At 34.6% G+C, this 22,212-nt stretch overlaps 2 protein-coding genes across 2 annotated transcripts; both read left to right on the plus strand.

Annotated features, from left to right (window-relative positions):
• Nucleotides 1–5,745: 5,745 nt before the first annotated feature.
• LOC115993738 (GDSL esterase/lipase At4g16230-like) lies at nucleotides 5,746–7,699 on the plus strand. Its single transcript, XM_031117707.1, has 5 exons — nucleotides 5,746–5,998; nucleotides 6,109–6,239; nucleotides 6,380–6,625; nucleotides 6,712–6,967; nucleotides 7,154–7,699. Exons 1-5 carry the CDS (start codon nucleotides 5,746–5,748, stop codon nucleotides 7,375–7,377), a joined length of 1,110 nt encoding a protein of 369 aa, XP_030973567.1. The 3' UTR covers nucleotides 7,378–7,699.
• A 5,460-nt stretch (nucleotides 7,700–13,159) lies between these two features.
• On the plus strand, nucleotides 13,160–13,636 carry LOC115949837. Its single transcript, XM_031067109.1, has one exon. The coding sequence runs from the start codon at nucleotides 13,160–13,162 to the stop codon at nucleotides 13,634–13,636; it is 477 nt and encodes a 158-aa protein (XP_030922969.1).
• Nucleotides 13,637–22,212: the final 8,576 nt, after the last annotated feature.

Raw genomic sequence — 22,212 nt, forward strand, 5'->3', positions numbered from 1 at the left:
TATATCAGAGACCTTAATTAATCTGGGATACTTAAGTTTGCATTCATGGGGTTGGTCCAATGGTCCTATAATATGGGGCAGGGCGGCGCCACGTACTAATGATGGTTTTTTTTTTTTAAAAATATATTTTATAAAATTTTGAGTTTTAAATTAATATAGGTCTTTTGACCACCTTAGAAAAACAACTTGGCCAACTTTTAAAAAAAAAATTTAGGGCCTGGTAAAGGAATTTGAGTAATGTTGTTTGTAGTTTTTTTGAAATATGTATGAGTAAAAAGGTATGTGAAAAAATGTATAATGTTGTTTAAAAACTGAAAATAAGTTGTTTAATAACTCTACCGAACGGAGTCTTAAACACCCTTAATAATAATTGAGCCTATTAAAAATAAAATTAAACCTCTTCAAAATTTTGGTCCATTGAATGTTGAACAAAAAAAAAAAAAAAATACAAGAAATGCAATGTTCACAATATTTTCATAACAATCCTAAATAGCAGGTTGTTATTAGTCGTAAACGAAAAAAATAATAACTTCAATGGTAAATTCAAATTAGAACCAGTAAAAATTTACCACTTATGCTTTGTTGTGAAAGTGTTGCAAAAATGTTGTGGATATGACACTACTCAAAAATTGGCCAAACAAACAAATTACCCTAAAATCTGAAATCAAACCTTTAATTTTGATTTTTTAAATTGTTTTCTCAAATGGCATATTTTAATATCGCTATTTTTTCACATAAAAAATGCACACTTTTTAAATAGCTAGTATGTTAGTACTTGCTTTAGTCTTTAGCTGAATTTGTTGGATTTATGTGATATATATTTTTTGAAAAGATAATGCATTTTGTTTATATTAGTAGTTATTTAGGAAATATGTTAGTAATTGAATGAGAGAACAGTAGCTTAATAATTGCTTGGTTGTGTACATCAAAAAAGATGTAGCTGATAATATTGATATTGAAACTATTATATCACACAATGATTTCAAAATATGAAAACTTGTGAAAGGAAATTTTAAAACTTTATGTATTTGCATGTGTTTTTACTTTGTGATGTTAATATATTCAATTTTTATTATTATTAAATTTTTTTAATGACCCTCTGAAGAGAATTTCGGGGGCTGCCACTAATGTGGGGTGCAGTGCATGTCAATGCGATTCAAGGGCAGTGGCGGCTCAATGGGTGAGCCAAATAGGCAACCGGCTAAGGCCCCCAATGAAAAAAGGCCATAAATTTTTACCAATAGAAATATTCTTGTACCAATAGAAATATTCTTGTACCAATAGAAGTATTAATTAAGCCTTGAATATTCACCAATAAATAAAAAGTATTTTTTATCAAAGAAAAACTAGTTAAAGAAAAATATTTTCATTGGATGAGTTAATCATTTAATCTCACATATAAATGTTAAAAGAACTCATTAATCTTACACAAGTAAATAAATTTATATTCAAATTCTATTTAAAAATATCAAATATATAACTTTATTAAACTTTTCAATCATAATTTTTTAGTATTTGGTTACGTCATTCAATAAATAGTATTTATTTTAGTTGTATAATCTTTGAGTAATGCAATAGGTTCGTTTTAATTTGTAATTTTTTTTCTAAAAAAATAGATTTAAAAAAAAAGTGAAATAAATATTATATTAGTATTCAAAGTATAAGAATATATCTCATTTAAAGTTGTCGCCTTAGACTCCACAATACCTTGAGCAGGCCTTATTCAAGGGTATACTAAGTTTGCTTTCATTGAAGTGGTATCATGTTTAGTTCGACAACCTTAAAGGGGGAAAATATTCAAATTCAGAAAAAATAAAGTTCTTAGTATATCAGATTTGATAATGCTAAGATGGTATTAGATGAATATGATTGTTTGAGGGGGAAATGATGCAACGAAAGAAGGGTTAGTATATTACTAAACCCATCATCTTGAATTCATAAACCCATCATTTTTAAGGCAAAGATCTGAAATCCTATATATATATATATATATATATATATATATATATTAATTGTGGGAGAGGGAGAGGTGATGTTTGAAGGACACCACAAAGGATGTTATTGTCACTAAATTATCATTTGAATAGTTGAACCCTATGTGTAAAAGGTTTAATTCCAATACTCTAAAAATTTATTTTTTAAGCAAAAATATATCTAAATATATTATAATTAGTATCCTACCAAATTAAAATTCAATTTTCACTAAGATATTCCTAAAAACTCTTCTAAACATAGAAAAAAAAAATCTTAAAAAAATTAGAAAAATAAAAACAAAAACATTGTAATAAGAATGGGCATTTTATGTTAGAAAAAGAAAATTTAAGTGCATTTTGTTAGTACAATTGTTACAACAAGTGGGAGGGAGAATTTACGCCCTGAATTTTCTTATAAAGTAGAACCGACAATAGCATGAGTTACAACGATACTGATGTGTAATTTCTGCCATATGTCATGCACATATGGGCATGCATGATAACAATGGGATCAATTTCCTTTGATTTTGATACGACTCATATAAGCTGTATAATGAAATGCATGTACGTCTCATTGTAGCATATGCCATATCATGTCATATTTCAGTGGTGAAAATGACAAAATGTAGAACGAGTAGTATAAATCAACATTAATCTTAAAAAAACAAAAAGGAGAGAGAGAAGATCAACATGTATGCCCTCATCATAACATATATGGTTCTAAATTGGTGCTGCTGCAGGCTACAACTAAGAAATTGTTCACGCAACATATGTACATAGGCGATTTACTTTGTTGCAATGGGCCCAAATGATGCAATCTATCATGCAGTATGAGTTCGGAAACTAGTCAGAAGAGCTCTTGCACTGTTAGAAATTACGGTTAAAAAATTAAGTTTATTATTTTTTAACAGTTTAAATTTTTGGGACAATCATTAATACACACATATTCATATAGAGAAAGAATAATAATCCTTAAGTCGGTTAAACTTCGATGTCTATTCAACTGGAGTGCACTGCATGCCCAACACAAAAGACTAAGTTGGGTAGGAATAAAACAAAATACTACTGTTGAACATAGACCTTCAAATTAAACTAGAGACAGAAAATGAAACCATTCCATGACTACCAACCCAAAGAAATACGACCTCTCTGAGATATACGGTTTATGTCGGAAAGGTACAAAGTTGGACTAATTTGGAAACATTGGGCAATTTACTTTATACCTACTATTCCATCTGGTTTTTGGTTCCTAGTCTTATGAATTTCAATTAAATAAAGTTAAAATTTTGAAAAGTCTTGATTGAAACCCTAATAACTTAAGTAACTAATTAATTGATTAACTATGAGTAGATACATGATTAAGACTGAAGTTAGAAAATCATTAGATTGTGCAATCACAATATTAAATTAATCACAAATATAGCACAATAATCTAAAAGTAATAAAATCAGTAAAACATAGATTTGGTGATGAAATGGATAACCTATGAAAAACTCTTCAAAGAAAAAACCACTCTAGGAGTACCCAATTTCTTAGGAAATTTACTACATAAAAAAAGGTAACTAGAATTAGAATATACAAAACCATTGTAATCTAGATTCTTTACGCTATCTCAACAAACGCCATTTTTGCCTCACTCCATAGTGGCTTCGAAATTATGGAATTCTTCTATAAAATTTCCTCCACGCACAAACTTGTATGCAATTTTGAGAGAGAGAGAGAGAGAGAGAGAGAGTGTGTGTCTTGCATATAGAAATAGGAACCAAGGTTCCATGATCTTGCTTGAGCGAGAGTCGATGAACTGTCTTGCAAACTTCATGCTTGACTTTAATGATCACTTAAGCAAATCCTGATTTTGCTTTACTGAACCTTCGCATTTTCTATGTCTTCAATCAACTTTTTGACATACGTAGACCTTCAAAGAGTAGTCACACAAAATTTGCCAACTCGAAAACCTAAAAACTTTCAACTTCCTAAAGTTTATCAACAAAACAAATTATAACTCATCCTAATCAAACTAATTTTTTTTTTTGGAACACAAAAATGATCTATTATTATTTACCCAAAACTAATTAATCAAAATAAGCTAAGCACAAAATACTATGAAACTTAAATTAATAATAAATGGTGAAAGTGTAGCCTAAAATAGTTAGTTTAGCTTGATTTTAGAACTTATTTATGAAGATATAAGCTCTATAATACCCTTTGGGAAAAATATGAATAGTTTTTTAGTATTATATCTAAAGTTTTTCAATTAAATTCAACAATTTGAACGCATTGAGCAATATGATACAAATAATATTATTTTCTCTTAATGACATCTGAATTAATAAATAATTTTTGATGGTTTATTGGCCATTGCGGCCATATGATTGGAATGTAAAATGTTAAAGATACAAATTATTTTACAATTTTTTTAACAAACTGTTAATGTAGTAAGTAGTTATTGGTAAAAAAAAAAAAAAATGATGTTAATGATAGACCCTGATGAAGACTTGTAAGAATTTTCCCCTTAAATAGTTTGTAAACAAAATTGTAAAATAGTTTGTAATTGCATGTAGTATTTCTCGTTTGGAATTGATGAAGAAATCTAAATTACAACATTTAACTAATTGTGCCTAAGTTTTACTCATAAGTCATACCCCTTCCCTCCTCCAATTCCTCCCTCTTTTCTCTCTTTTAACCTAAAGATACCCTTTGAAGCTTTATTAAACCGCAACCTCGACTTGAAATCATGGGGTGCCATTATGATCATGACTCATGAGATGGGCTAGCATTTGGAGGCAACAAATTTGAAACCAACTTAACCAAACCTATAAGACAAGAATGTGCTGCAAAAGCCATAAATGCTGCTTGGCTCACTATCCAGCAATAGTGTCAGCTTCCCTAGTGCTGCACGATAAGAATACTGATATATCTTATATTTGCGTGTGCTTCGTAGGAAGGTTTTTCCATCTTTCGGGCCAAAGTTACTTCTTTAAGGGAACCTAACAGGTGCATTTAATTTCCAAGGTGTGTTACCACGTTGGTTTGAATCCAAACAGTCATCTAGGTTAGTTGGCAGCTGTGAAAATTTAAAAAATGTTTACTATATATATCCGAAGCCCCAGTAGCATGTATATAGCTGTTTTACTTTGCTTCTTTCTTCAGTAACTTCCACTTTAAAACTTTAAAAAATGTTTACTATATATATCCGAAGCCCCAGTAGCATAGTGTCAGCTAGAAGTATATAGCTGTTTTACTTTGCTTCTTTCTTCAGTAACTTCCACTTTTGTGGTGTAATCTTCTATTTAGATGTGTGTTTAATAATCCTTGTTGGCATAACAAAGTCTAACGGGCCCATCTAGATGAAAAGCTCATAGCTAATGGAGTAGCTTCCACGCTAGTGTTTTGTTCCATCCTTCTTAAAAGCCTGAGTCCTAAAATTTTGGGTTGGTAATGCGGATGGGCCACGTACATTCTCAATTCATATTTAGTTGTTCTAGTTGTTGCTTCTCACCTTTATATTCTGAGTGAATATGCTTACTGTCTTTGCATGAAAACTTCGAACTTTATACGTAACATATTCTTTTCCTTTATGATTGACCTTCCTAGTTCCAACTGAGTTTTTTTTTTTTGATACATCCAACTGAGTTTTCTTACTTCTTTTAATCATTAAATTTTTTCAATAGCTTCTCTTGCTTCATATAGTTTTAAGTGTAGTTAAATTTAGATAAAACCAAGGGCCCCAAGGTTCTAACTGAAAAGGCATACTTAGATTTCTATTGTTGTAATGGCTTTCATGAACTTGGATAGACAAATCATTGTTGGGATTGTGCCCGCAATATTGACAATCTCAATCTTAGTGGGAATGTGCTCTGCACAAATTGTTCCTGCTATTTTTGTTTTCGGGGATTCATTGCTTGATGCTGGAAATAATAACTACATTTTAACACTCTCTAAGGCTAATTATGTCCCCAATGGGATTGATTTTGGAATGCCAACGGGACGATTCACAAATGGAAGAACAATTACTGACATTATAGGCAAGTACTAATTCTCCAGTACTTCGTACAAAACTACTGGCTATTGCAGTACTAGATATGCAAATGTTAATGGCATATTCTTTTTTTCTTCATCAAAATTTTCTCACCAGGTCAGGAATTGGGCTTTAAAGACTTCACTCCACCATACTTGGCTCCCACTACAACAGGATCTGTGGTTCTGCAGGGTGTCAATTATGCTTCTGGTGCAAGCGGAATTCTTAATCACACTGGAAAGCTCTTTGTAAGAGGCTTCTTTTCCACTTAATTTTTTTCCCCTAATAAGAACTAAAAGCCATCATTTTGAACAGCATTTCAGTACGTATATTGTGTTAGATGTAAAATTATCTGTTGGTTTACATGAACAAAAAAATTTGTATGTAGGGAGGTCGAATAAACTTGGACGCGCAGACAGATAATTTTGAAAACAGCAGGCAAGACATAATCTCAAGCATTGGAGCTCCAGCAGCACTAACATTGTTAGGAAAATCAATCTTCTTTGTTGCGATGGGCTCAAATGATTTCATCAATAACTACCTGACACCTGTCATCTCTGCTGCTGAGCAGAAGTTGATCACTCCAGAAGTATTTGTTGGTACCATGATTTCAAGATTCAGGCTACAACTAACGGTAATCTTTTAGTAACCTATTATGTTAAAGCCACATTTGGTACTGTAAAAGTTAAGCTGAAATGTATGTTATTGATTCTGTACCAGAGGCTTTACAATTTGGGTGCTAGGAAGATTGTTGTTTCAAGTGTTGGACCCATTGGGTGTATACCTTTTGAAAGGGATGCCAATCCAGCTGCAGGGGACAACTGTGTTAGTTTGGCAAATCAGTTGGCTCAATTATTCAATGCTGAGCTGAAAAGCCTTATCACAGACCTCAGCACTAATCTTAAGGAATCAAAATTTGTCTATGCAGATTCTTATAGCATATTAGAAGATATCCTGCAAAACTACATTTCCTATGGTGAGTATGCTGTAGAATTTACTGTCAGTTCACATAGGATAGGAGTATCTTAAATTAGAACGCTCATTTAGATTTATCATTTCCTAACAAATTAAGCTTTTGGTATAAGTAGAAGTTTATCATAACATCATAGTAGGTGATCCTCATGTCGCCATTCTAAAGAGAACTTGATGTTTTATTTAACAGGTTTTGAGAATGCGAATTCCGCATGCTGCTATCTTGCTGGGCGCTTTGGGGGTTTGATTCCATGTGGTCCTCACTCAAAAATTTGTAGTGACAGATCCAAGCATGTGTTTTGGGACCCATATCATCCTTCCGAAGCTACTAATCTTCTCACTGCAAGGCGTCTCTTGGATGGTGATACCAATGACATTACACCAATGAACATTAGGCAACTTGCTCGATTGTGACCCAAAGTCTAACGATTTTAACGGGATGCATTCAAAGATTGTTTTGAAAAGAGTTAGTAGGAGATTAGTACTCTTTGAATGACAATAACTGGCGTATTTTATGGGAATTTATCAGAAAGAATAAATAGACGTGCCATAAGAATAGTGACAAAGAAGCTTATGGAAAACTATATAATATTTTTAGGAGTGTTGTATTGTTCTAGTTTTCTCACTATCAAATTATTCTTAGAAGTTTCTCGGTGTGGATGGAGGATGTTCCTCCACACCTGTACTCTGTTCTTTTTGTTGACCACGGCTGATTTTCTTTCAATGAAATTCAGTCTTTCTTCTTAAAAAAAAGATTATTCTTAGAGATGTATTGGATGCAGTAATGAAGGAATTCATTTCATTTCTATGACTAACAATAGTAGTCAGTAGCTGATTGAATTTTTTGAGGACATTTAAAGAAAAATATGTAAGTTGCTAGACGACATTATTATAAGGTGAAAGTGGCCATCAACTTCATTCGGTTCATTTCAATGACTAACATCTTAAATGGATCACACATTCCAAAACTTATTTCACATTATATCTTTGTTGTAGCAGTTCTCAGACAGGCCGGCCATACCAAAAATCTATGGAAGTTAATTACTTGGAAAATTGGAGCCATCATTGATCAACATCTTTGATAAGTTCATGCAAAATTTCATAAATTACAACTCGCAAAATTTTCTAATTAGGGATACAATTCCTCTCCAATCATGCCAAATTCCCTGTTTTAATGTGTACTTGGGCCATACTAAAACCATTCGTCACTTCAGCTAAAACAACACGGGCCCAAATGATAGCTATTTGCTACTTGGTAATTTCTAATTTGGTTAAAATGGCGCATAGCTCATAGACTCATACATCTCACCTCCTAAATACATCCGTTCAAATTTCTTCATAGACATAAAAATAAAATTAGTTGCAGACCCATGCGATTGCATGAAAATAAATAATTATTAAGTAAACTACAAATTTAGTCCCTATTCTTTTTGTTAAATGTCAATTTGGTCCCCAATATTTCAAATGTGTCAATTTAGTCCTTAACCTTTCGCTATTGGATCAAATTATCCCCTACCGTTAAGTGATGGATGAGAAATGCTGACATGGCTATCAGTTAAAATGAAAAATAATTTTTATGCTAATTCAAATCCTAAGTGTGCTGATTAAACTTAAGAAAAATGAAAATAAAAACTAAGGGGTCTCATATTTGGATCAAAATCCCTAAATCAATCACGCCCCTTGTAGACACCGCATTTTTCACCCCTTACGACTCAAGCCTCCGTTCACCAATGATGTTAAATTTTAAGACTCAAGGTTGGTTTATGGCCCAATCAGAAGTTAAATTGACTTGAGGAGTGTTAAAATGAAAAATGTAACTTTCAATGAGCAAATAAATCTATTTTTGAAAAATAAGTCCAAAGGAAACCCTCGCTATACGCACACAAGAATCAGCCTGCACACACGAATTTCTGCATGCGTACGCAGGCCCGATCTTGTGCACACATAGCGATTTCTAGAAACTATATAAGGCAAGTTCTCTGCATTTATGTTGAGGTTTGGAACGAATCCCACATCGTCTGGGAGTTGTTCCAAACCTTTTTTTTCACACCATATGTAGCCTTTCATGATTTGACTGAGGGTAATGATCAAAAATCAAGTTTGAAGAGCTTTTCTTTGAGTTATTATTTCAAACTTTGCTTTTTTCTTTTATTTTTTTTATTTTTTTTTTTTATGCTTTTAATCCTTCTGTTTGTCTTGTTTTCTTGTTGAAATATGCTTTAACATGTTTATCTAGCTTAGGTTTACAGTTTTTGTATGTTTAAAATGCATGTTAGCGTGTTAGATTTAGTGTTTTAAGCTTGGTTGTGTTTTTAGGGTTTCTGGGCAGAAACTTGCGTTTGCAGGCTTGATTATGCTCATGGAAGTTCATGCGTGTGCATGAACTTGTCCAGAAACCCTAATTTTTATTTGTTTTTTTTTGCTTCTATTTTCACATGTTTGTTTTGTTTAGCTTCCTTTTCCATGTTTTTATGCTTCCAAATTCTATGTTTCACATGTTTCATTGCTTGTTTGCTGTCACATGTTAGAATTAGGGTTTTATGGTTTCAATGCTATGAACATGCATTCACATGCTCATGCATAATGCAATAGGTGCTAAGTTGTTGCAAGGTAAGTAAAGGTAAGTCATGCATTTGTAATGTTCACACATTTGTGATATGATCTTGCTATGATGATAGAGATGAATATGCTTGTTTGGTTGAGTTATGCTTAATCACATGTTTGCTTGGATCTTTTCTTATGTTTGTGTTTTTGCCTTGGTTTAATGTTACATGTTGCTGCCTTGAATATGATATGATGCCATGCTAGATGAATGCTAAGATGATGTGATGAGATGTATGTTAGGGTATGCTATGATGTAATATGATTTGTGATGAAGCATACTTAGATGTATGATTAGGGTGTGATGTGATGATGCCTTGTTAGATGTATGGTAGGCTTTGTTTGTGAGCATGATAGATGTATGGTTAGGGATGTTTGATGCCATGATTGATTGTCAGATGTATGTTACTGTGTGTGTGAGTTAGATAACAATGTTGAGTATGCCTTTAATAGGGTTACGACATAAGATACAATGATGGGAAGTCAACCTTAGGGTTAGGCGGTTTTGGGTGCTTAACACCTTCCTAAGACCGTACCTTAACTCTGAACCCATATCTCTGGTAGTAAGATCAAAAGGTTCTTACTTGAGAGGATGCTATATATATGGTTCTTAGGCCATTGCAAAAACTAGGTGGCGACTCCCCCCCCCCCCCCCCCCCTTTTATTTCCACACCCCAAACCCAATCTATTTCACGTTTTGGTCAGAAGAGAACAGTGAGACCTCAAAAATTTCACATGCCTAACAAAAGAGAAATCCTTACAAAAGGAGTTCAAAAGCAAGCGAAGGAGAAATCCCAACAAAAGGAGTTCAGAGAATACTTTATGTCATTAATAAAGGAATTCAACAGATCTCAAAGTAAAGAATAGTACTGTTTGGTTCATTGGGGGGACATGGTAGATTTAGCATACCAATACCATCCTCATCATCAACCAAGACATACAAAATTGTCCACTCCAGCTTAGTTGCAAACCTGCAAGCCCTACCCACACCAACAGTACCCATACCTTATTGAGTAAAAATCCTATAAAAGCAAACATTTGAGTTGGAGATAAAAGAGTTTAATAGAGGGCTCTAATCGTAACCATCCAAAGAAGTCAATTGCAACTCAATTCCCTTCTTTCATGTCCTAAATCTCTCCAAGCGTTAGCTTGTTTGGCATTGTTTAAGTATATTTGCTAAATGTGTTTTCAAGATTCACGTTCTCCTCTTTAGAACAAAACGTGTAGCAAATTGGGGATGGGGCCATGGGCGTGATTGATTTAGGGATTTCGATCCTAACGTGAAACCTTTATTAATCTAGTTTATATATATATATATATATATATATATATATATATGGGGATAAGGGCCCAAGATCATGGATTGGGCCTTGGGTTTTGTCCGAGAACATTGAAAGGTCCGAGGAGGAACAAATAGTTATTAGGGGTTTTAATTTAAAGTCTTATAAGTAATGAACGAATGGAAGGTGATCCGAGGAGGAATTCCTCCTTGGATATGATGAATGCAGCTCAAGTATCTATTCCAGCAATTAGAATGACTCTCCAGAAAACTCCAATGATAGGGACGTGCCTCATGAACATACGAGAAGGAAGGAAACCCAAAAATATCTAAGGAAAGCTACTACCACCACATTAAATGTACTGTAGCTACTTTTCTGGCCGCATTTATGTGGAGAAGACCTCTGAACAGTGCTGCCTTAGCTACCACAACTCACAGAAAGCCAAAGAGGGTGTCGGATGGGACAAGCCCTCAAGTAAGGGCTCAGACGATCAATAAGTGTAGGATCAAGATGATCTTAAGGGAGCTATATAATGTGAAAGATCCTCCATGAGAAAAGGATTAGAAGAAAAGGAGAGAAAACGTTGTAGCAATCTAAATTGTCTTTGTATCCAATTGTAATCAATCTATACAAGGGTGACCTATTCGGATTGAAAGTCCATTGATATGAGATCCTTTTATTTGTGTTTGATTGATATTTAACTCAATACTAGCCGTTGTTCAACTCATTAGGGCCTAGTTCTTTGACCCACTCTCTACAAATTTATTGTACTGGGTTCATTGGACCAAGATCCCATACATCTTGGGTTTGTGCCGTAAATCGTGTCCTTACAATTAGCGCCATCTGTGGGGAGAACTGGTGTGATTGTGAGTACGACGTCTAAATATGGTAGGATCAGGTCTTCATCGAAAAGAATCTATGGGTTCTAGACGATAGGATGATTTCCTTAACCTTGAACGCAAGTGAGATCGAGAAGGTAGCGCACACACCACACGTGCTAGTAAAAGTCATTCTCGAGTTAGGAGTCATGTGTCTCAAGAAAAGAATGAAAGAGCCATGCAAAGGGAGATTGACGATTTAAAGAAGAAGCTGCGCCATGCACAACGGAAACGAACCCCTTCCAGTTCTGATGTCTCCTCCAATGATGAAGAGGATGCTAGTTATAGGCAAAGGTCAAGAACTCCACCAAGCAAGTCTTTCTCCTACAATGAAGAGCACTACCACAGGAAAAAATACAAGAGCCTGCCTTGTAAAGGCTTGGGAAACAAAGCTATGAGCAAGACGTTGAATCAAATCTCCAAATCACCTTTTACACGTGAGATAGAGAGGGCAAAACTTCCTCGGCGGTTCCATCAGCCCACGTTCACCATTTACAATGGTCGAACAGACCCTGTAGAACATGTGAGCCAGTTTAACCAGAGAATGGCTGTCCACTCTAAGGACAAGGCTTGGATGTGCAAAGTATTTCCCTCCAGTTTCGGACCTGTGGCGATGAGATGGTTTGATAGTTTGAGAGCCAATTCCATAGACTCCTTTAAAGAACCACCCAGGCCGTTGGCTCTCGTTTTATCACGTGTAGTAGGGTACCTCGACCTTTGAATTCACTATTGTCCTTGTCCATGTGAAAAGGGGAGACCTTGAAAACGTACTCGGACAGATACTGAGAGATGTATAATGAGATAGATGGTGGCTTTGATGACGTGGCCATCAGCAACTTTTAAGGTCGGCCTCCTGGCCAAGCACGATTTAAGGAAGTCACTGACTAGCAAACCTGTTACTAGTGTGATCCAACTCATGGACCGGATTGATAAATACAAGAGGGTGGAGGAGGACCAATAGCAAGGGAAATGTACACAAAGGTTATCCCTTAGGAGATGAGGGATTTCAGGTCGAATCGATTTAATAATAACCGACCTTGGAGAGATTTCGTTGGATAGTCAAGGTCTGCTAACACCGAGACAATTAATGCAGTATTCCGAGAACTAGTGCATCAGGTTCTGGAGAAGATTAAGAACGTGCTGTTCTTTAAATGGCCAAACAAGATAGTTGGAAACCCCATGAGGCGCAACCAGAGCCTTTATTGCCAATACCATCAGGACCAGGGGCACACTACAGAAGACTACAGGAATTTGTGGGACCATCTGGACTAGTTGGTTCGAGAAGGGGAGTTGAAGCATCTGCTGCACCATTCCAATGGCCAAGCGGAGCAAACAGGTTCGGACCCCCAGAGAGATACTTCTTCAAAACCTCCTCTGGGAACGATTAATGTCATCTTTGCTGCTCTTGGTAGGACCGGTTCTCATCCCTCCAGAGTGATGTCTGTGGCTCGACTACCCATCGAGGACAATAATTCAGAGCCAAAAAGAGCCAGGAAAGAAGCCCCACAAGTTATAGGCTTCTCGGACGAAGATAAGATCGGAACCATCCAACCCCATGACGATGCTCTAGTGGTCATACTCAGGATAAAGGGATATGATGTGAAGAGAGTTTTGGTAGACCAGGGCAGTGCTGTCGAGATAATGTACCTTGACCTGTACAAGGGGCTGAATTTGAAACCCGAGGACCTAACAGCGTATGATTCCCCTCTAGTAAGTTTCGAGGGGAAGACTGTTACTCCAAAAGGTCAGATTAGATTACCCATACAGACCGGTTCGGATGTGGTAGAAGTGGATTTCATTGTGGTGGACACTTACTCACCCTACACAGCTATTGTTGCTAGACCTTGGCTTTATGCCTTAGGAGCCGTCTCTTCTACCTTGCATCAGAAGGTGAAATATTCGTCGGAGGGCTAGGTTAAAGAGATTGTAGGGAGTTAGTCCATGGCTAGGCAGTGCATAGTGGCTGCCATCTTACATCAGCCCAATACTGAGTCCTCGGCCTCTGCTAAAAGGGGCTTATAGCAATTAAAAACTCTAGTATTGTCAGATAATAGATTAGCCGAGGAAGTGAAGTGCGAAGATCTAGAAAAGGTTATTGTTGGCGATGATCCGGAGAAGTTCTTTTAGGTCAGCTCCCAGCTATCTCCCCAAGAGAGGGAAGAGCTAATTGAGGTGGTGCCTGAGCATGGTGGCGAAGAGCAAGGTAGTGCCTGAGCATGTGGGAGATCTCAGAAACATTTTTGAAATTTTGAGGAAGCAAAGGACAACAATTAAAATTTGAAAAACTATCTCATTGTTTGATTGTATGAAATTTAGTCATATAATACTCCAAGTAATGGAGTTGAACACATTGTTGTTGATAAGTGCAGAATAAATCATCCAAAGTCAAATGACATCGTCTAGACGCAACCTTCAATACCAACACAAATAGTTAGATATCGACATTTAAAGCCAAGCCAAAATTGGGAATTAACACTAGTTTTCAAACAATATAATTAGTAGGCACTGTTTTTAAACTATATTTTTTACTAGCATCTCAAGTCTGAAAGACTCAATTTAGGCCTATAAATCGAGTCTCAAAGACTCGGTTTCCATGGTTTGATCACGTCTGATGTGGTGCTTTTTCCACGTGGCGACCACTTGGAAATCGAGTCTCTAAGACTCGATTTATAAGCCAACCCTACTAAACAAGTAAAATCCTGCATCTTTAGCCTCCTTATCATCAGAGAAGAGAGAGAGAGAGAGAGAGAGAGAGAGAGAGAGAGAGAGAGAGAGAGAGAGAGAGAGAGAGCTCTAGAGGCAATGTCTGCGAAGAAGCCAAAGATCGAGAACGAAGAAGTTGTGTCTTGATGCAAAGATCGAAAGCTCTAAAGGCAATGTCTGTGTGCAATGCCTTTGCCGCCACGCACTCTTCTTACGCCACGTATCTCAAGAACACCGGTGCCGCCCTCAGCGACTACGCTTACAGCGAGGTTTCTCACCACCACCACCACTTGCATTTGGCCCCTTCTTTTTCTGCTGATTCTCGTCCTCATCTTCCTCCACCGCTCATTGTCCCTTTATCTTTTGCCTCCACCACTTTTGCGCCTCCTCCACCTCCACCCATTATTGACAGTCTGACTTTTAGGGTCGTGGGTTTTGGGGTTGTTATTTTTTTAATCTAGATTTTAGGTGGTTGTTAGGGGTGGATTTGGTTGGATTTATGCTGAATTGTTGGATTAATGCTCAAATTTGTGGGTTGATAGTGGCTGGTCTGTGCTTGTATTTGATGGTGGCTAATCTGTGTTTGTGTTTTGTACTCCAAACACTTGTGAAAATCTTTTCAGTCAAATACAAATCGAGTCTTAGAGACTCGATTTTCAGGTGGAAAAAATGCCACATCAGACGTGATCAGATCATGAAAATCGAGTCTTTGAGACTCGATTTATAGGCCCTAAATCGAGTCTCTTAGACTCGAGATGCTAGTAAAAAATATAGTTTGAAAACCGTGTTTACTAATTATATTGTTTGAAAACCAATGTTAATTTCCAATTTTGGCCTTTAAAGCCAAGATCTATAGTTTCTCCCAGCAATAGACAAATAAATAGTCATTGCCACAATTAATCAGATAGATGTTGCACTAATCTTATAAGTGCACACCATTTATGGGAGTTAACAGCCAAACGGCTACAAAGGCTCTTATATAAAAGGAAACACCACTCCACATAGAAAGGTATGCTTTACACGGCTTACAATTATACTACATTGACAAAGGCATCAGAGGGCCCTTGGTCAACACCCACCGGTGTTCAAGCCATAACCTATTAGTTGTTCTCTTATGTAGGATTCATCCATTGAATCTTGAGCCTAGCTAGACGAAGAAATCTAACTATAGATTTTCACTTTAGCAATGGTAGTACGATTTTTGTGTGTCGGACTTATAGAGGTAATTTTGTGTTGATAACACAAGAAAGTTGGAGCTAATAAATCCTTCTGTACTGGTGTAGGAGAAAAGTGTTTTTAAATAGTTCTTTGCGGCACCACCGCACACCCTTGATGCGATGGTCACTCCACAAGTATAAGTGCTTGTGGGATGTGGGGGCAAGGGTCGAGGTTTAACTTTCTAGGAGGGAGTTTCACATATATATACACTTAGATTAGGCTAGAGTAAAATTTCTATCTTGTATTAAAAAAAAATAAAAAAGTTCTTTGAGGTGATAAGAGCATTTTTTTAAAAAGAACCACAACTTTGGAACCGATTTTCGTTTAGGCCAATTTATTTTTTTATTATTATTATTTATTTTTTCATTTAAAGACTTAGGTGATAGTAAACTATAAAATATGTAATCTTACATAATTAATTAGGGTAAATTATACCTTTTCACCCTAAACCCCAATTATACTAAGAAACGTATGATCAACCTCTCAATTTTATAAATACATTAAACTTAACCCTTTGTAATCTATTTATCAACTCTAATGAAATTTAGTATTAAAAGACCAATTTACCTCTTAGTTGTTTGTTTTAGAAAAATGGGTAAATTGATCTTTAAATGTTAAATCCCGTTAGACTCAACACCAAAACAAACAACAAGGGAGGCATTAAAACTAAGTTCTAAAGAGGCATTAAAACTAAGTTCTAACTCTGGGGGATTAATAAAGCGTTTTGATTGTTAAGCGTCAAGTAAAATTGGGGTGGTTTCTCAACCAAAAAAAAAGAAAGTAAAATTGGGGCAAGAGTTTAGGGTGAAAAAAAATGTAATTTTCCTCATTAATTACAAGTAAATGTGAAATTAATAACTATTCTTTCAAAATTTTGGGTGTTAACTTTGTATTCAAAATCTAAATTAAAAAAAATTAAGGTTTTTTTTTTGTTTTTTTTTTTTTTTGGTTGATAATTTGATAGTTGGGAATTTGAATCCTAGATGTTTTCATTAAAAACCCCAGGAGATATCACCTAGTTAAGTTACAAAGTTCTTAGCAGATAAAACTTAAGATTCAACATTTACCATTCAAAAAAAAGAAAAAGAAAAAAAGATTCAACATTTAATGTATTATCTTTTGTACAAAATAAATGACAACATAATATTCCATATGAAACTTTATTAAGAACAAAGATGTTTACTTTACGCAGAAGATGAGTTAAGTCTATCAAAAGTTTTTTATTTTATAAATAAAACTTTTTTCTTTATGTTGCATACGATCTTACTCAAGAGAGTCAATTTGATATTGGAAGCCATTTCGCTTTGGTTAAGGAAATGAAATATTTCAATACCAATTGATACCAATGTATGAAATATTTATGTAAGTTAGCATAAAATTTAAAATCCACATATTTTATAAAACTAAATATCATTTTAAGTACATTTACCAATATATAAGCTTAAATAACATGTTTTGAAAAAAAATTAAAATTTTAAAATTTTTAATTGTACTGGCCAAAATGCCTGAAATATGTCATGTACAGCCGATACAACTCAGTATTTTTTGGGTACATTTTAGAGGAGTATTGGTACTAGTTTAATGGCCAGTACAATATATTTTCCCATACAACCGATATGATATTGACTTCCTTCACTTGATTTCGTCTTAAAGAAGGTACAAAGAATAACATGAATGACAAAATGTTAATCCAAACGTGGCAAGGAAGACTTAAGCCTATTTGTTTTGTGATGGATTATAGTTGTTTTAAGTGTTATTTTATATATAAAAAATAGTGTTCCTTTCTTTTAAACATCTATTTACTTTTTGAATAAACATTAGGTCAGGCTGTGGCATAAAACACAGGTTTTCTGCTAGCCAATAGACGTTCACCATGTCACCTTTTGTATTCTCATCACTTAAATCAGATTTAAGAGAAACAGAACAGAACGATTTCATAAAAAATAAAAAATAAAAGGTTCACGCCGTTTGGATCTGCTTCACCTTTGCTTCCTTCATGCCGTGTCCTCTGCAAAACAAAAATTGTGAACATAAAATGCCATTACAATCTGGTTTCATGATTTTTTTTAACAGTTCTCATACAGATTTTGTTGATAATGATATATTGGTTTCCTGCCACGATTATATCCCTTTTGATTTTTCTACCCCTCTCAATAACAAAATAAATAAATATAAAAAGGAGAAGAAGAAGAGAAAAATTGCATATTTATAAAGAGACAAGTGTAATCGATCTGGCTCTAATCAAATCTATACACAACAACAATGAGTTTTTATTAAACAAAAGTAGGAGCAAAGAAAATAAATAGAAGTATCAGAAGAATGAAGATTATATACACCCCAATAAAATTGAAGAACAAAAAAAGATGATGATTATTGAAAACGAGACATGCATCATCAGCTAGTTCTTCTGGTACTTGTCTCTGATCAAATGAAAACCCACAGCGGTTCCTTCCTTAGCTTACTTCACGCCAGTTGATGCAATAGCTTTAGTTTTCCCTAACTCATCGCCAATCTTCTTCGAATATGTAGCCTTTGAACTCTTATTGGTCTCAGGAACTGGGTCTTGGCTATCATGGTGTGAAGGAGAGGACATGACATGAAGGAAGCAGAGGTGAAGTAGATCCAAACCAAATGGCGTGAAACTTTTTTTTTTTAAAAAAAAAAAAAAAATCGTTTTGTTCTGTTTCTCTAAATCTGATTTAAGTGATGAGAATACAAAAGGTGACGTGGTGAAGGTCTATTGGCTGGCGTAAAACTTGTGTTTTACGCCACAGCCTGACCTAATGTTTACTCTTATTTTTTTCATATATAACAATGATGTAAGGGAGTAGCAAATGGGGTTAAATGACAAATGTATTATATATTACTCATTTACTTTCTATTGTTACATCTAGCTACCACGTACATCATGAATAAGATATTTAGTAAAATAGTTGATAGAGCAATAAATTTTTTTAATAGAATGAGTAGAGAACATTGAATTTGTTTTATTTGGTGTAATTGATTTTTAGTGTGTTTATGAAGGGCGAAATTTGGGATTCAATTCATACCTCCTTCTGTTCCTACCTCAAAATATTAATTAGTGTTGGGAAATTTAGACCCCGATTGATAGAATTAACAAGTTTTAAACCCAAGTTGTTAATTAGATTTATTATGAATAAATCTTGTTAAAACAAACAAACATCAATATTATGTCAGTATCATGCACAACGAAATAGTAAATAAGACAAGATATAATGACCCAAGAAAACCAATGAAACAAATTAGTTTCAGATCCACTATAATAAAGAGAAGTTTCAGATCTAGTACAAAACTTTTGTCCCTAGACTCTACAATCCCCGAAAATGAACTTACAACAAAAACCTTCTACCACAGTAAAAACCTTCTACCGCTTCAAAACCTCTAAACTATTCAATATATGAACGCCACCCTTTTGCACGGATCCCCATACGTGACTAACCAATGATGCACAACTCTTAGTACATGACTAACTCACCAACTTGAAGAAGATTGTTGGCTGCAGAGTTCTTCACTTCATCAATAATGAAAATCAATAAGTACTTGGTTACAAAACCTTAAGGCGCAAAAGACACAGTAACTTCTTGTAGAGAGAATGAGGCACTCGGTTACTTTTTGCATGTGTTCTCCTTGTATTCTCTTATGTGACGACCTTTAAAATAAGTTTTATATATGTTTAGGGTTGTGAGAAAAGAAACCCTACACATACATGTTGGCATGGGCCAAAAATTAGATCTGAAAATTCTGATTTCGTAAATCTTGATAGATATTTCTATCGAGCTTCTGTCGAGAATTTGTCCATGGCTTCTATCCAGCTTTAATGAACAACTTTTCTTCACTTGTTTCTTGGTCCAATCTTCATGGCTTTAATACTTGGCTTGAACAACATATTTTTTGAAGTATTAAACCCATCCTAGATCAATCCAATTACAAGTAAAATGTGTTTTGTCAAAAGATTAGCCAAGTTGCAATAACATATATTCTAACAAGTTCCACATATGTCCTAACAATTAACTAACTGAAAAACCATATAATGTAACAGGTACCACAATAATTGGCTTGGGTAGTTTGGTTTAATTAGTTTATATTGACCAACGAGCGATAATAAACTGCTTTTTTTTTTTTTTTTTTTTGGGTTTCATTTGAAGCATGCAATGCTAGTTGGTGCTTGTGAACTCTTATTGTTGACAAGCACTAGTTGTTAATATTGAAAAAAAAAAAAAAAAACTATTTCTGCAGGAAAAAAAAGACTATTAATATAACAATAATTTTCTCCTTTTTTTTTTTTTTTTTCCTTGGGTGCAATGGAAAAATTTCTCTTTTTTTCTTGGGTGCAAATTTAATGGGTAATTCACATCGATTTGCCAAACACAATAACCAATATAAACTGAAAAAATCCAGCATCAATCCCCAATTAAGATATCCATTTTTTTATATAGAAAACCCTAAAATGAGAATGGAAAGACTGTGAGATCTAACTTAGTAAAAACTTGCACCATAAAATAATGACAATCTTCTCTTCAACAGCACACCAAAAAAAAAAAAAAAAGTCAATAGTTGATTGTTTGTGGTTAGTTGAAGGAGAATTTCTTAGTTGCTGGACGATATTATGTGCTCAATATTCTTTTCGAGTTTATTTGGCTTGTGTACAACTTTTTCGAAGTATAATTCTAATTTTGAGCCACCTTATTAATAAACTCTTCCAACGAGCACATGGCATCCTTTATATCCAATAATTGCTGGTACAACTTGCAAGCAAAATTAATTGTTAGTTTTTTTAGACCCCAGTAAACTTAGATTATTTAACCTAATTTAAAGCCAAGTAATTACTTAGTTCAATTAAACAGATCTAGGTTAAACAAATATCAATCATATCACATAAAGTGGAAAAGTAAATGTTGGGTTAAGATTAGCTTGATCTTAGTTAATTAATTCAATTACTCAAGTTGATTAATTAGGTTAAATTGCATGCAAATCGTGAAGGCACCAACAAATCACCAATTAAACTAAATGCAGCAGAAATTAAATTGACATGGTGATTTGTTGACAAATGGAGACAAAAACCTCACCAGGTGATTTTAAGGTCATCACTCCCAAGAATCCACTAATAAACAATCAAGTGATTACAAGTATAAGGAATCTTAACACTATCCTAGCCTATCTTGAAATACCAACTTACAGTTGAACCCTTACTCCAATACCTAATTGGACTTGATCTTGTAGTAGCATTCTTTCCTTTGATGCATAAATCTCCAATCCGTGAATAACCCTTTTACACAGATCCTAGTACGTGACTAACTCCAACAACTTGAATGGATGTAGTTGGCTGCAAAGTTCTTCATTTCATCAATAATGAAGATTAGGAAGCACTTAGTTACAAAATCCTATGACATACAAATGTAGTAGCTTCTCACAGAGAAAAATAAACTCTTGGTCTCTGTATCCATGTGTGACGGCTCTTAAAATAAGCCTTATATATGTCTAGGGTTGTGAGAAAAGAAACCCTAAACAAATACATAAGCTTGGGCCAAATTTCAGATCTGGAAATCTGAAAATTGTAATTCTTGATAGATCAAGCTTTTATTGAGCCACTGTCGAGCTACTCATTTAGTCTCAATAGCAGTATCTGTCAAGCTATCTGTCGAGACTTAATGAAACAACTTTTCTTTACTTGTTTCTTGGATCAATCTTCATGTTTTTAATACGAACATTTGATATGCTTGAACAACATATTTCTTGATGTATTAAACCCAACCCAGATCTAACTAATTACAAGAAAGTACATTTTGTCAAAAGATTAGCCAATTACATAAAATATGACCCTAACAGTAAAGAACACAAGCATTATGATGACCCAAGAAAACTAATGAAACCGTCCATTTTCAAGGTAAAAAACCTGAGAAGGATTTAGCCTAAACAATCCACAAGGCAACAATTCACTAATAGAATGTAAGTTTTACAATAGGCATAACCCTAAATCTAATGCCATCTCTTGTAGTACTTACTCACGTGACCATACACAGTTCTGAATTTATGGACTCTTTTATTATGAATTTGTTGCACAGAAACGCTCATGTTTGTGACTTTGAGAACCCACTCAAAGGTTTAGATCATCAGTAGTAGTTGATTTTGTTGTAGCAACTTATCTCCATCGATACTTGTGTTTGCTTTTCTTTTCGGTAGATATATGCTTGTTGAGTTAGAAGGTTACAAAACCTCTCAGATCTCACAGGAGTAACTCACAAGTCTTGAAAAATGTGTATTAGGGTTTTGCTTTTATACCTAGTAGTGTTGGTCTCAAACCTTAAATGTTTCGCAGGCTTTTGGACCTGATTTAAAATCTACAGACATCGCAATTCGATCGGTCAAACCTGTCTCTCAATCAATCGAGCTTAGCAGTTTCTGGATTATTCTTTTTGCAGCTTATATGTTCTTAGATCTTGATTTATATCAACTTGAGCAATATCTAAAACTGTTCTAAGACATCAATATCTTATACTAGACACGTTATTGTACTCGGTTTGCTAACATACATAAAATTAGAACCTAAA

The sequence above is a fragment of the Quercus lobata genome, chromosome 6 (genome assembly GCF_001633185.2).
Source record: "Quercus lobata isolate SW786 chromosome 6, ValleyOak3.0 Primary Assembly, whole genome shotgun sequence".
NCBI lineage: Eukaryota > Viridiplantae > Streptophyta > Magnoliopsida > Fagales > Fagaceae > Quercus > Quercus lobata.